The sequence below is a fragment of the Dermacentor albipictus genome, chromosome 2 (genome assembly GCF_038994185.2).
Source record: "Dermacentor albipictus isolate Rhodes 1998 colony chromosome 2, USDA_Dalb.pri_finalv2, whole genome shotgun sequence".
NCBI lineage: Eukaryota > Metazoa > Arthropoda > Arachnida > Ixodida > Ixodidae > Dermacentor > Dermacentor albipictus.
Window position 1 is genome coordinate 114,430,762 of NC_091822.1, and position 15,814 is coordinate 114,446,575.

The window sequence follows — 15,814 nt, forward strand, 5'->3', positions numbered from 1 at the left end:
GAACAAAAAGAAGTTTCTCAGCGACGTGAGTTTGGTACACGGTCTATACTGATGAGCAGTACTCAAGCCGTGGCAAAATAACAGAAGTGTAAAGTGCTCGTAAAACCTCAGGTCCACAGGAATGGGACACAAGACAGAAAACCAAGAATGCGACGATCCTTAGATACAGTGCTGGTGACATATGCAGAAAAGTCGAGAGAAGGGCTGAATGTTACACCCAGAATGGGAAGGACCCGAACAGTCTTTATAGGGTGCCTCCGCTGAAGTAGGTTCGACACGCATCAGTTTTCTTGTGGCTGATGCTCATGGCAGTACTTTTTGCACTGCTACTACGAAGTTTGGTATTGTAGGCCCAGTTGTTCAGCTTTACTGAAGGTATATATTTCAAGCGCGTATGCTGTACACCAGCATAAAGTTGCAGTGCAAGGGAGTGTTAACTTGTTAATCAAACACATTCTGTGGAAATGCATTAGGAATTTGGTTCCTAATGATGCATTAGGAACTGCCTTGGCTTTCTCGCGTTGATCAAGTGACAGCAAATGCTGTAAAGGTTTTATTCTTTGTTTTTTTTTCGGTAATGGCTCCCACAGAAAAGGAGACTTGTTTGTGTTGTAACGAAGAGCGTTCCTATAGTGAAGGACTGCTTTGCGCGGCGTGTGGCCACTGATACCATTTAGGGAATTGTTCGAAGGTGTCTTATAACACATTTAAGTCAAAAGGCGAGTCATGAAGAAAGGCATGGCGGTGCCCTACTTCTCGAACGGGCCGGACAAAGGGTGTTCAAGAAAGCAAGCCCAAGATTGAAGAAGCTGCCTTAGCAAAACTCCTGGTTTCTCTGAAAAAAAAAAGAGCTGGGCAGAGTTGCAACGCTTAAAGCTACTGTTGAATGTATCGAGAAATCAGTTCAGCTGATGTCAAGTCAATATGACGATATTCTGATCTACATGCGTCGTCAGGATAAAGAAAATACAGTGCCTTCGTAACAAACTAACAAAAGATATCAGGACCGCTAGAGATTAGTATTATTGCACTTTCTTAACTCAACCTCTGGGACTCTGGAGTTGTCGGACAGGAAGTTTTTATTGACCTCCAAAGAAATGATTATGATGTGATGGCTCTGGAATACATAAACTGCACCGTTGATGATATGTTTCCCTAAGTCCTGTAACTGGGTCCGGAGTAGAGTCCGTATATAAGGCCCTTCATAGCAATACAGTGAATATGTTTACCTGACGTTTCTTGTTTCATTGCCTAGATTCGCAATGAAAAGAGTCATCAACGAGCACATTAGTAGCGTCAGCATAGGTCGCTTTAAATATGAGCAGCCTAGTCTTATCGGTGTTATATCCGGTGGTGCCAGCGCCACCGCAGAAGCTGACTGCTACTTTCTCTTGCACATGACGCCTTTCCCGCAGCCGTAATAGAGTTAGAGGGCGGCGTGAGAAGAGGAGGGCTGACCCTTTAGAGCACTGCGCCAAAGAATCTACACCATGAGACGCCACAATGCTTACATGGGACAATGGGTACGTCTCAAAGATTCATAGCGTGAATGTCCAACGAGATTGAAGGTCCCACGAGACGGTATGTCCTACCGGCAGACAACATATCCAACGGGAGTCCACCTCTAACGGGTCTGAATATCCATGCTAGGACCTCAGGTGTCATTGAATAATCAGCCTCGTTGTACATATAGGCTGCGAGATTGTTTCATAAAGATGGTAGTTCGGTGCCTGAACGCCAGCCCGAACGCCCGCCCAAATACTATTAGAGAGCGTTAGCTTCACTTGTATTCGGGTGAACGCAAGCGTACTATGTGTTTCACGGGATAACCCGAGGTACAGTTGCGGACGGCCTGCACGCTGCAGCAACCTGGTGGCGCAAAGTTCAACCAAACAAAGACAGCTAATATTGCCGTAAGGAAGTCTATTTGGCTTTGCTTGTTCTGTAAATGTTTGCTAGCAACACGATTACGCCGCTACAGACATTCTGCAGATGCACAGCACTGTGGGAATGGGCATATGCTAAGTTTTCGCGTAGCCAGCGCCGCTGTATCAGGCTTACTCAGGAGAAGCTGCCAAGCCCAGTACGCCGTCTTGAAATGGCGAGATCATGTCTTGCTCCAACCTATCATGTATTCGTATGTGGTAGATCAATCAAAAGAGAAAAATATCACACAAACAGTTTATTCTGCCATGACAATGATTATACATCATTGAAACCAGGAAATCTGAATGTCCATGGCTGTGTGGTTTGTGTCCGGTCCGAGTTGCAAGATAAAGAAAATTTCTGGAACGAGAACAAAAAATACATGTTAGCGCTGCACATATCTAGAAAAGATCAATACAGCAAAAATATATTCTACAGGCAATATGGCGAAACTTACACTTCTTCTTGCGGAGGAGGGTGGAGTAGCTGAGAGGAGAGCCAAGGCCGTAGCCGTAGTTCAGGCCGTAGCCGAGGAGACCGTGGCCGTAACCGTAGCTGCCGGCACCGTAGCCGAGGGAGCCAACACCATAGCCGTAGTAGGCTGGGACAGCGTGAGCAACACCGTAGGTAGCAACGGCTGGGGCAGCGTGAGCAACGTGGGAAATGCCGTAGGTGGCGACGGCTGGGGCAGCGTGGGCAACGTGGGCAACTCCGTAGGTAGCGACGGCTGGGGCAGCGTGGGCAACGGTGGCAACAGCTGGGGCAGCATGGACAGTGGTCACGGCTGGGGCAGCGGCGTAGCTGGCGACCACTGGAGTGGACTGGACAACCTTGGTGACAGCTGGGGCAGCGTAGGTGGCGACACGAGTGATGGCTGGGGCGGCGGCGTAGGTCTGGACAACTGGAGCGGCCTGAACCACCCTAGTGACAGCTGGGGCGGCAGCGTAGGTCTGGACAACTGGAGCGGCCTGAACCACCCTGGTGACAGCTGGGGCGGACTGGACGACCCTGGTCACAGCAGGAGCAGCGGCGTAGGTGACAGCTGGAGCGGACTGGACCACCCTGGTGACAGCTGGGGCAGCAGCGTAGCTCTGGACAACTGGAGCGGCCTGGACCACCCTGGTGACAGCTGGGGCAGCAGCGTAGGTGACAGCTGGGGCGGCGTGCACAGCGGTCACGGCTGGAGCGGCGTGGACAGCGGTCACAGCTGGAGCAGCGTGGTAGGTGGAGACGGTGCGGGTAACAGCTGGAGCAGCGACGGCGTAGCTGGCAGCGGGGGCGTATCCGTATCCGAAGCCAGCGCCGTAGCCGGTCAGGCCGGAGTAGCCAACGCCATGAGACAGACCGTAATGGGAGAGACCAAGGCCACCGTAGCCGAGACCAGAATAGCCGAGGCTTCCGTAACCAAGGCCGTAGCCGAGGTTGCTGGCGAGGGTGTAGCCACCGGCAACGTGGCCAACGTGACCAGCGAAGGCGCTGGTGGCCAAGGCGAGGACGATGCAGGCACGCAGCTGTAAAGGAGATTATGCCTCTATAAACACTATTGATATTAATGTTGTGTGCGCATATTTTGGTATGCCTCTAATTTATTTCTTGGATACTGAGCAATAAATTTTTGCGGCTAACTTTGGGTATTGTGTGTAGATTCTTTGCAACATTATAGTAGTGACTGCTATCCTATCTGTTATTTGCACGTCCCTCACATTCGAGCTACTGAGCAGCTAAACGGCATCTCCGTGGCATGTAGCCTAAGCATGCTTTATGTGAGCAATACTTTCAGTTTCGTATACATTGGATTCTTGTCATAATTGTATGACTGTGTATTACCTTCCAGTTAATTACTATGCATGATATTATGTTCCAACCAGTTATTATTAATTATCTTCTAATCAATAACAATTAATAATGATGAATAAATAACATGTATAAGTATAGTTAACATTTAGAAGCCTAGCAATTATAGAGAATTTATGAAATATTAGTAATCTCTCCATTTAAGAGTTGCTTCCCAAAGCAGCGCATTTGAACATGTACTGGTAGCATCACCTCGTGAGAATAAAGCGTTCACCCGTGTCTTACCATGGTGGTGTTCCTAATCCGTCGGAGGAGCAGAAGCTTCTGATTCGAGTCGCTGGTGAGCCCGCTTTTATACCTAGTAGTTGACTTCAAGAACAAGTTATAAACCGGACTTAGGGGGAGGTGAGGCAGACAGTGCCCCTTCTTGAGATTCATAAACTCTCTCTCTCAACCATCGCTAAAATGAACCTGTCTTTGCCATCAAGTAATCTTATGCAGCATCCATATCCTTGAACTTCCTCACTTTAGCTTTTTTCTTTGTTTTTGTCCTATTAGCATATCTTTTCTTACTCGGCCTTTCTTCCTGTCTCTGCTGCGGTGTGCGATATGTGATGGAGTAACGCTTGTTCTCCTAGGAGTTCTCAATTAAATATTCAGTCCCAGTTTCTTAGCGGAACACCGTCATCCACAATAAAGACCAAATGCGGGGATGCGCACACGAGCGCAGCGTATTAACCAGATGTCGCCTGCTTTAGCGCTGAACAAACTCATGGACCATTTTGTGTTTTTGTTATCGCCACCCTGAGGGCCCAGGCACCATGCAAAATTAGTATTTAAACCGTCGCTTGGAGGTATTTCAACAGCATAACTTCGCCGTAGGGTACAGGTGAATTAACATTTACTTCCTTTTCTCTTCTCACGAAAGAATGATCTGGCCTGCAGGAGGTATTAAGATTATGCTAATCGCGGCAACGCACGCTGGGGCTAAGACAGCGCGCGCCCCTTCGTGACAAAAAGGAGAAAAAAGAATGAAGACTGGTGTGTGTTCTTCTCATGTTGCAAGTCTAGTGGCCAGTGAGCAAGCTGTAATGCAACACTAAACTCTCTTTCTTTTATGAGAGAGAGAGAGAGCCACAGAGAAGACGGATCGAGAAAAGCACAGGGAGATGGACATAGCAGGTGGGTCACTTTGAGAGGTTTTTATTTGTTTGACCTCTTGGCGGCGCATTCGTGGTACCGTCTGTGACATACTTGTGAGTAAAGGTAGCATCATCGACACCAACTTTATACTGACTTGATTTAACTATAGTGGGATGCATCATGAAAACGAAGAATGCCGTCCACGAGGGTTGCACGAAGCTGGAAAGAAAAGCTAAGTAGCAAATAGAACTATACTGTTTCAGCTTAGTACTAAACTAGAGTGGATGACAATTTTTTTCCTTTCTTGAAACTTTCTACACCTCGTGGATTTGCGCAGAAGTCGTCTGTCATATTCAGAAAAGTATTATGTCATTGTCACACGAATGTGACTGAAAGTATGAGTGTATGTTTCGAAGCAGAATAAGAAAGGATGCTGAACTTATGACTTACTACAATAACTGTTCTACTTTCAGAGAAGGTATGACTAAAGGCACCAACATAGTCTCAACGCACGTGAGTCTGAGGTTTATTTAGCCAAACTGATTGTGTATCTGCTCGAGCAATCGTCACCTAGCTCAATAATTTTTTTTCAATATAGACCTTTATTGCTGCGCAAACATAATTCGTGCAAGGGGTTTTGACAAGATCGCAGTAACATGGCCGTAAGTCATGTTTCTTAGGTCAAATATACTATCTCGCGTGAAATTCTCGAAGTTTGCGAAACTTATGCTGAACAAGTGGTCAGACTTAAGCATGCATGTACTTATCCCTGCATGCAATTATCTAAGTCAAGGACGGCGGGGGTAATGGAAACACCTGTAGTTTGCTGGAAGTTCACTACACTGCACGGGAAAGGACTTCCATTGAAAGCTTGATGAAACGAGCAAAGTTTCGTTGACGTGACCAGACAAGTTCAATGTGAAAACTGCATGAAGGAAGCAAAGCAAATTTTCTGTGGAAAATAAACTTTGTTTCAAAATATCTATTACGTGTCACTCTTTGGCCATCCACTGAAAACATCATTTGTTTAATCATCACCATATTTTCTGGTGAAGGAGCATTTAAAGTTGCATAATGACTTATGACACAAGAGAAGAACAGTGCAGCTTCCTTAGTGCAACTGGGATTATAAAACTTCACCGTATTCGCGGGTATTTTGGGCCGATAGCGCGATATGAACACGAAGCACGCTGCTGTTTGGGACTCCGTGATAATTTAGACAACCTAGGATTTTTTAAGCTGCACCCAACGCACAGAATACAAGTGTTAGTGCATTTCGCCGCCCCAACTGCCTCCGCTGCCGGCAGTTGATCCCGCACACCCGCAACGCCGCCACAGCAGGTCTAGGATTCTAGAGTCATAAGGTGAAGGATTGGAGTGTGTGCTCGACGCTAACCTTCGTCTGCACATGAAGTTTCCTTTTCCTGCGACCACGTGGCGTACCGACTTTGAATAATAAAAAACAAAACAAAAAAAAGCAAAACATGGAGATTTACGAGAATTTGAAGGAAAAAAAATTCGAAGGTAAAACCTGTACGAGTTAAAAGTGTCTTGCTGTTTGAGGCTCGAGCTGGTTCCCTAAGAACAAAAAGGGATCGGAGTAAGCATTCGCAAAAAAGATGAGGCATGTATCTGCTGCAGCAAAAGCCGGGTGACCACTTACAGGTTGTGTACCTTCCAGAAGCGCTTGGGCTTAAAGTGGACGGGATGGGCCCATCAGCCAGTCAGCAGTTGAGATAAGCTAGAGACGCATATATTATTGGTGGAAAAAGCAGGGAAGAGATTGATACGACCCGAACGGTTACAGGCATACGTCACGGTACGAGGTGGATAGAGATTTTCAGGAAGAGAAAAGACATTTGCGAGGTGTACGCAAAAATGCTTGAATATAAAGCATGTATAGGATTATTCAAGCCAGCTAGCTGACTATTTGTTGCCGTCCCGCTTAAAAGGGGAGGTCAATATATCATAATCATCAGTTTGAAATGCCCGCCATCCCTTGTGCTCTGACGCCACCTGAAGAACATATAAAAAAAGCACAACCTCAGACTGTCGCGTCAACTTGGCGCTTAACGAGGGCAGTTATGTATTATCTCCTTAGTTACCTGTTCAACTGGCAATGAATGGAAAATTTTGCTAGGCGTCCGGCGAGACAGCGTGTCGGCATGCGGATGAGATGCCTGGCCAAGATAACTGTTCCCGCTAAGCTTCTGATGAATATTCTTTTTCCTGGAGCTCTTCTCTCTTTTTTATTTTGACACCATAGTGGCCGCAGGCTTGCGCATACGCCAACTTTTTGTTTCGTTGCTTTTCCATACAACCGGCGTGATACACGTTCCTACAGGAAGCTTTAAGTTGGGACCCTACTCATATGGTGTATATTAAAAGGCACCTAAAAATTACAGAGACACTTAAGTCTCCTTACGTTCATTGGATGCGAAAGCCTTCTAAGCTTTCCGCGCGATACCTTTCACCTAATCATGGGATTCAATAGGGCAAAGTCAATTTTGAGCCTGGGCCACCCAAATGTTGGGTATGGGCCAAGCCAGTTTTGGAAGTGTGCCAGGTTGGTTTTTAACGTAAGTCAACTCAGTTTTCGAATTGAACAAAGTAAATTTCTTGGGTGTGAGCCACGGCGCCCGTCCGACGCCGTGGCCGTTCACCGTGGGATTCCAAAGTGCGAGCCTCAGCAGGTTCAGCGCCGGGAACGTGACGTCATCACTTGATCACGTGGGCATTTGTGGCATCAGATGTTAACGCCGGACGCTCGCCGGGTTTTCCGCTTCATGGGGCATATGCTGCTTCACATTGATAAAGAAACTCAGAACCCTTCCACTCTCTGAAGAAAGATGACCAGCGAAGCTGTGTATGTTGGCCCCTTAATGGCGAACTACACCTCCGCTGCGGGTCGGCCCGGCATTGCACTATCTTCGGCATCAGCCCACGTATGGGGAGTGCTTAGAGCCTGCTTCACCTGCGCCCCGGTTCTCGGCCGGCATTGCACTAAATTAGAGATCGGCCCAAGTATGGGGAGTTTTTTGCTTACCACAACGACACGAGAATTTCCTTCGACGGTAGAGGTATACAGCTTCGCTGTAAAACGCACAAACATTTTACAGGTGCCGTCATTGTCGTACATCGCTAAAAAGGGTCCACGTAACCTAGCAGGAGAGGAAAATAATAGCTCAACAAGGGGAAAGAGGTTGAAGTGACCCTTCTCTACTTGTGAGAATGCTATCTTATACGCGAATCTTATAAGTTTGCCACACTTGCATTTTCAATGGTCGACCCAGATCGGCTGCGAATTTATCGACGATTGATTCGACCTTGCCGCAAAACGAGCAAATGTTATACAGGTGGTTTGAAGCCAACGAACAGTTCCCAGCTATTGAAACGTTATACTAGGAGCGCGTAACTGCCGACACTCCTTGCTGGCGCAAGAAGTGCCGTTAATCGCCACATGCCCTCAATCGCTCTCATGGAACGACGTCAATCGTCAAATCCATCCAACCTATCGTAAAAACAATTGCAGCGACAACATCTTCAGTGGTGGGCCTTGCACCCAATATACGAAGCTTTAGATTAGTAGTTCCGCACATTCCATCCCAGCTACATCTATGGCAAGTCTACGAGTTGTGCGTACACCTGAGAAAAAAGCTGCCTACAGGGAGCGTCATGGAGAGTTGGCTCGAGAACCGGCTCGTCGTCGTAGGGCCTGCCTCACGCACAGGAAAAATTAAAAACACTCGGAGTGACGAAAAGAGGCACTACTGAAATGCTCATTACGCAAAGCACGCGAATGCGAAAATGAGGCAAAAAAAATGGTTAAACAAAAGATTTACAATATAGACTGCTTCCGAAGTATGCCGTGCGCAGTGCAACATTCGGTGTAACTAACACAACTTCGCTGTTCGACCCCCTCCGCGGACTGAAAGAGGGTGATGCTTTTTTTTCTATGAGAAAGCAGCTGTACCGATTTGCTTGAAATGTATTGCAGTTAGAAAAGAGCGATAAATTCTTGTGTGTGCATTAATTATAACTTTATTTAGCACATTAATTTTTTTACCACAATAGCTGAAGTCGGTAAGTATTAAAAATAGAAGCACCAAGATAGCACATTTGTTACTCAGCAAGGAAAACAGATATCAAACTTGCATTAACTACATCAGAGGACCTGGAGCAGGCAAATTAGATGTATGAATTTGAAACTTATATGATTATGTTACAATGCTCGCAATGGCTTTGAAATATCCTATTAAAAATTTTATTGTATATTTCAAGGCGGTGTATATCACTTTTATCCGCTTCGGGCTTAATATGAGCTCTAGTGTACAGAATTTAATCGTATTTTATCACGGAGATACAGAGTTGTAACCTTTAGATTATGTTTGGGAAATGCTGTAAGGTTTATGTATTTCTAGTATATGTTTCGCAGCGTAAATGAAGAATTCGCTTGCAGAAATTACAATATCTAAGCCGTTCCTTTCAAATTCATTTCAATTTCAAAGATCACATTGAGTGCAGTAGCACATGAAAAGAACGCCAGCTGATTCCCTGTCTATTCAGATAAGCATCGCCGAACTTAAGCTTCTTCGTGTTAGATATATCGATGTAATTAACACTCTGCTTATCAGTTGATCATAGCGTACTGTCTGTCTGTCTGTCTGTCTGTCTGTCTGTCTGTCTGTCTGTCTGTCTGTCTGTCTGTCTGTCTGTCTGTCTGTCTGTCTGTCTGTCTATCTATCTATCTATCTATCTATCTATCTATTTATCTATCTATCTATCTATCTATCTATCTATCTATCTATCTATCTATCTATCTATCTATCTATCTATCTATCTATCTATCTATCTATCTATCTATCTATCTATCTATCTATCTATCTATCTATCTATATATCTATCTATCTATCTATCTATCTATCGATCTATCTATCTATCTATCTTCTCACGCCGACCCAGTGACCCACATTGTCTCCCAGATTGGTCCGCTTTGTATTCGCTCGCGGTCATTTTGCTGTTATGATCACTTTATCATTGGCATTCTAGCTTCGTCACGGCACTTTCGTCACGAAATCGTCGTAATGCCATCGTCGTCATACACTCGTCATGCATTCGCTGTCATACCGTCATTGCGATGCCACTGTCGTGATACCATCGTGCTCATTTCCTCGTCGTCATTTCAGCGTTGTCACCTTACTTTCATCATGACGTCATCGTCCAGCCTTTGCGCCAGCTCAGTGAACAAAATTTTCGAATAGCTTAGGTTACGTGCATCTACTCATAATTGTGATGGCTTCGTGGTCGCCTGTATTGTCGTCTTGACAGCTTCATCTTCCGACAATCCTCATGCCAGCACTGTCATACAGTCGTCGTGTTTTGGCTATTAAACCGTCATCCTGATGCCGTCGTCGCCGTTGCGCCTTCGTCACTTCAGCTTGGTGAGCTGGTTCTCGCCATGCGATCGTCATCACACCATTGTGATCACACAATTGCCGTCGCATCACTGGCGTAATGCCGTCGTATTTACACCATCGACATTTCATTTTCTCATGCCAGCGTCGTCGTATCAATTTGTCGTTTCTTCGAAGTCGTTCTTTCGCCCTCGTGGCCTCGGCGTCATGTGCTCGTCGTAACGTCATCACTCTCTTGGCGGAGCTTGGCAAGCGAGTTCTATGGCAACGCTGGCCGATACAAGGGAACCGTATGCGCATTTTGCGGAACCAATAAACGTCTCAGAAGGACCACTAAAAGAGTTCAAATAAAGGTGCGTACCCAAATTGCTTGATTGCTAATCGCATACTGTCGACAGTCATCTTGAGACGGTTTCTCTTGCATATTTTTTTTGCAGTATATGTTTATAAATATCATTGGGAAGACGACTAAGGAGCGGGAGATGGCATGGATGTTAGCCTCCTTGCCTTAAAAACACTAAAGGCTTACTTGAACTATATAATGGTTACACTAAAGAAGTGCTATAGTCCCCAGTAATGAAAAACATTGAAGCACTACGCTACAGAGTGCGTTAGAAACGTCGTGCTCTTGAATTCTTCGAACTATTTGGCTGAATTATTACAGAGCTATAACTTGAGAATCTACAGAACGCACAGCCTTTGGCGAACTTGGAGAATCCTATATATATATATATATATATATATATATATATATATATATATATATGTAGCATAATTTCCAGTGAAGCTGTTTTTGCCCAGCAGTTGCAGGAGGTATTTAAATTGCATATAATTTAAACAGAATGCTTAATACCTTGCCCCCAGTTGATATTGCTAACTTTTTCACGCTTGAACCCGATTTCTTCCACATGTAAACCCAGTGTCATTTGTCGTTCTCCCAGGGTAATAAATACATATGCATAACGCTTGCATGACGCTGTAATTACGCGACATAAGCTTTGCGCGCCGACTTGGCATAGCGGGCGTCATTTATAAATATACGTAATTGGTGTCTAGTTGACCTGACCGAGGACACTGCTGAAGCCTACTACGTGCCTCTTGTTAAGTAAGAAAATAAAGGAAAAGCATTATTCACTACTTACCTGCGCGGCTCATAATTGACCTGAGAAAATGCTGAGTTAGTGCTGCGGACAAGTAAGTGTCAATTTGTGCCATTATGTGAATGTCATCAGCATTTCCCAGTCCCAATCTAGTGAGAGCGCGATTTAATAAATTAAATAAAATCAATATCTGAAAAAAAAAATTTCGAGAAACAAAGAAACATGGCTACGAGGTGAAGAAAGGTAAACGTGGTATGGGCCACCTGTATGGTTATATTCCGAAAAGGAATTATTACTAATTCGTCCTGATTCGTGTGCTGGCAACTCAAGCAAGTTAGGCTAGCATTTTTTAAGGGCGACACCATAGTCTCATTACTTAAAATTTATTTAAGTGTTATGTTAATATCATAACTAGATTGGTAATTTATTGTTGTTTATTATTTTTACGTTGACTTACTTGGGGTGCTGCGCACGTATTTGCGTAGCGGCCTCATCAGATGATCGACTAGGAACTTTTAAACGCAGCTCCTATGTTTCTTGAAGTGTACGGACATAAAGTAATTGATGGAGTAACTAAACGTTTACTCACATTTATTCTTTCAGACCACTCGTTATTTACGCCAAATGTAAACTTGGTGCCCGGTTCAGTCCATTCATGACACAGGGATACAATTTGCATAACCATTTATAGTTACTGTGAGCCACTGGCTAAGGAATTTTTCAAAACCCGTTTCAACTCAAAGTTTTAAAAGTGCCTGCCGGCCACCCTTAAAATTCTACTTATACCCACAGAATGTATGCCATGTGGCGCTTTCAGTTCTATAAAAACATCATGCAAACTATGTAAGGGATTTTATGTGGCAACCTCTGAAGGCGCATTAGGAATTTTTAGTGTTCTTGTCACCTTTTGGAATATCGCAACTACTGAGCAAGATGATCGCTGTACTTCGTGGATTTTAAGACCGTGAAATGAGAACGATGAGGAGACACTCTATATGTTATTCTACGGTGTTAGCAAGGACGAATGCTTATTGCTGAATACCACAGTGCATGGAGTCAATCTTTAGTTTTAAGCTGCCTTGAAACTAAATATCTTGTATCATTAGAGCTGTACGGACGCGCAACATAGCGATATCATTAAAAGAACTATTTATTACAGAGAAAGACACCGAACAAAAACCCTGGTAGCATAGAATGGGTTCTGCAAAGTTTATCAAGCACAGGCGCTTTAAAAGGCTGTTTGATTTTGAATCTAGTTTTTGTTTATCCCAATACGTTTTTGGATGTTCATTATGAGCGCAAATAATGAGTTCAATGAAGGTAAGTACCGCTGCACAAAAAAATAGTGTTGGTTACAAGAATCACAAGGCAATGATGCTCGCTTGCTTACCGTAAGAAAAAAACAATATTGACTAAATGCTTTGCTTTAGCTTAGCATGAACCATTGTGCGCAAGAGCTGTTAACCATACTTTTCAAGGTTTGTGTTGGCTTACCAGGAGTTTGCATAACTTGCTTAGTTAATATGACACAATTACCTTTTCTGGTTATTGTGTGTTGCAATTTTTCCGAAATAAAGACTGCTTTCGCATTGTTTGACATGTATCTATTACTGTCCCACAAGGCTTAACTGCGCACATCTACACCGCACCAAATATCACTTCTACTTAGCAATTAATTTCACGAATAATATCTTATGGTCTGTGAGATAGTTGGACATGGTTTTCAGACACGATGATTTCACTATGAAATACCAGGTATCCAGAGCTTCTCTACGGTGTGGTAACCATGCCAGTTGAACGTCGGCGTTTACGCGGACTTGTCGATGTTGGGCAGTTTCTTTAGACCGCGCCTTTCTTGTGGCCTCGACATGAGCGTCTAGATGGCGTTATCTCTGCGCAGCAGCTTCATCGGCATGTTCTCGACATTTTCTCAACTAGTGTGTTTCCAACTTCTTCTCGTTGAGCTACCATGTCAAGAACAGTCGACGTACGCTCGCGTTGCCGTTTAAGCCGTGGTTGTGCGTTTCGTCGAGCCTGGCGCTCCGCGTCGACCAACCCAGTTGTATCAGCCGCCTCATCATTGGCGCATCCCTGAAGAACTGACGCGCTGCTAATCTATCTGTGAGACGAAGTGAACCGCGCGCGGCGCTTTCTCCTACCTGCCACAGCTGCCGCCCAGCGTGGGTTCCTATTGGCTGCAGGTGTCATAACGCGCGTGCTCTTATTGGATCCGCAGTGCGCGGCGGGAGTGCGTCATTGGCTATTGGGGGCGAGGAGTCACGGAGTCGCCATCTGTCGGAAGCGCCTCCCTTGCGTAGTATGAGGGATCACGCGGCGCGCTCCTCATAGGTTTCGCTTACGGCGCTCAATAAAAACATCACGCGACAGCCCTCCTGGACATTTATGTAGGTGCTCTCAAAACGAGGGAAGTTTTTGACTCTCGATATAATAATCTTGGGCAAACTTAAAGTACTGAATCGTTTACATACGCTATCTCTTTACCGAATGCGTACAGCAAACGCCACTACGCGCGGTCGCCGCGATGGAGGCTCCCGAACCGGCTTCTTGCGTGATAGGTAGGCAAACGCTGAAAATAAACTATGTGAAATATGTTCTTATAGTAGGCTGTCTGTATAGCCAGATGGCGCATAAGAGAATGAAGCCTCAATGCAGCGATCGCACAGGTCGCAGTGACCGACTGCGCGTCTGCATGCATGCCCGCGCACAAAGTTTTGCTTTCGCTGTGAGCGCGTTTTCGCACCGTGCCGCGTACTTTAGGCCGCAGCATATGAGCATTTGACAGTACACTAGCAACCATTTTTGCGTGGACGCTATCAGAACTGTTCAAAAATAATTTCGTTATAGAGAGTTCGACGCCTACGGCGACTGTGATGTGCCGTCGCGACGAATCAATCTTTTTTTTTGTCTTCTAAATTCTTGGACATTTCAATATTATTCCTTAAGTTGCGTCGCACTATGTTTATCGGTCTTCTCAGCGTGCGATTTCCCGCTGCTTCTTTTTCGTAATCCAGTGCATTAATTCTTAACACAAACATGACCATATGCCATGCCTTTCTTTAATCTGCGTCTTACCGCTCCCTTTCCGTCCCAGTGAACTTGCCAGTATCTAGCATCAACAAGTTATAGACCAAACCATCCTGACATCATCCGGGCAGCGGGCGCGGGCGAGCGTTTCAGTGCGCGTTTTCTGCTACTCACCGAACATCGCGCACTCCCGGCGCCGTAGCAGAAATCTTCCTCGCGTGTGTGCTTGCTGCATACACGAGTTGTAGCCGATGGCTGTCTGCCGGTTCTAAGTTTCGCCAGCCATGCTTCACGCAGCTCCTTGCCCTGCGGCTACGTATGAATAAGGCTGACACCGGGCTCCGTTGCGTACATCCGGCACTGCGGCACCGTGCAGTAGCCTACCATGCTGCACGCCTTCAAAGGCAGCCACTACCTATTATAGTAGTTTCAGATGTTGTCAAGTTGACACCCAAGGCGGTAAAGCCTCACCACTTAATCAGAACCGCGGCGCATGTGGGATTTTAAACTTTTGTTTTCAGCTCGCTTCGGCGCTTCCGAAGCAGCCGACCCGGCCGCCGTGTCCACGTGATCCCTAATGTGACGTCACGCCGACGGTGGCACCAGCTTTTCCAGTGGTGGAGCTCGCCGCCAATAGGTGGTCACTCTCCCCGGACGCGTGATGCGCGTACTGCTTGCTTCCTCCATCGCGTGACAATGCTGCTGGTTCTTCAATAAAACCCCTTAAACTTCGTAAAGTAGCGCAATACATTGAAGAATGCCGCCTCCTCCTCGCGCACCCAGGCCGAGGCCGACACCGCGCCGCTATTGACCTAATGGCATCACGTGGGCTCTCGCGCCGGCTTCGTTTGGTTACAGCCGCGCTTCAGCACCATTTTCGCTTGAGAAGAGTCAACGACGAGGCAAGGAGCACGTGTTGGCGCCGTTGCTCTTCTGTGTTGTTTAGATTTACGAACGCCTTGAACTTATGTGGCAAATACGACGTCGCTTGACGGCATTTTCGATCAGCATAACCTGCTGCGCCTTCGTATGCCAAGATAGTTTCAGCAAAGGTAGGCTCTTCTCGATACCGCCCGATAAGCGGTACGGGTTGAGAAGAATTCATCGAATTGGGAGGGAGAAATTAGGACCAACATTCTCCACCCGACTACACGAGGCAGTTGCGAGTCCCTTGTACTATAGTATGTGCCAGTATTGCGTAATTTGTTGCGTAGCATAACGTACTAGATATTGTGCAGTTCACTGAGGATGTTGCCATTTCTCTGCACGCTTTAACACGGTTCCTACGCGTCGAGTGCTTTGTTTATATAGGCATTACGTCGTCGTATCTGGTGCACGTAATCGTAATCAACGCCAACAGGTTTGAATTCATGGGCACGCGAGGATGCGTGC

General features: G+C 45.8%; 1 protein-coding gene across 1 annotated transcript; it reads right to left on the bottom strand.

Moving 5' to 3' along the window:
• Nucleotides 1-2,167: 2,167 nt before the first annotated feature.
• On the bottom strand, nucleotides 2,168-4,026 carry LOC135910964 (pupal cuticle protein G1A-like). Its single transcript, XM_065443036.1, has 3 exons — nucleotides 4,006-4,026; nucleotides 2,384-3,437; nucleotides 2,168-2,286 (listed from the first exon to the last, which is right to left on the bottom strand). Coding segments are annotated over exons 1-3 (1,059 nt in total). The 5' UTR covers nucleotides 4,009-4,026; the 3' UTR covers nucleotides 2,168-2,284.
• Nucleotides 4,027-15,814: the final 11,788 nt, after the last annotated feature.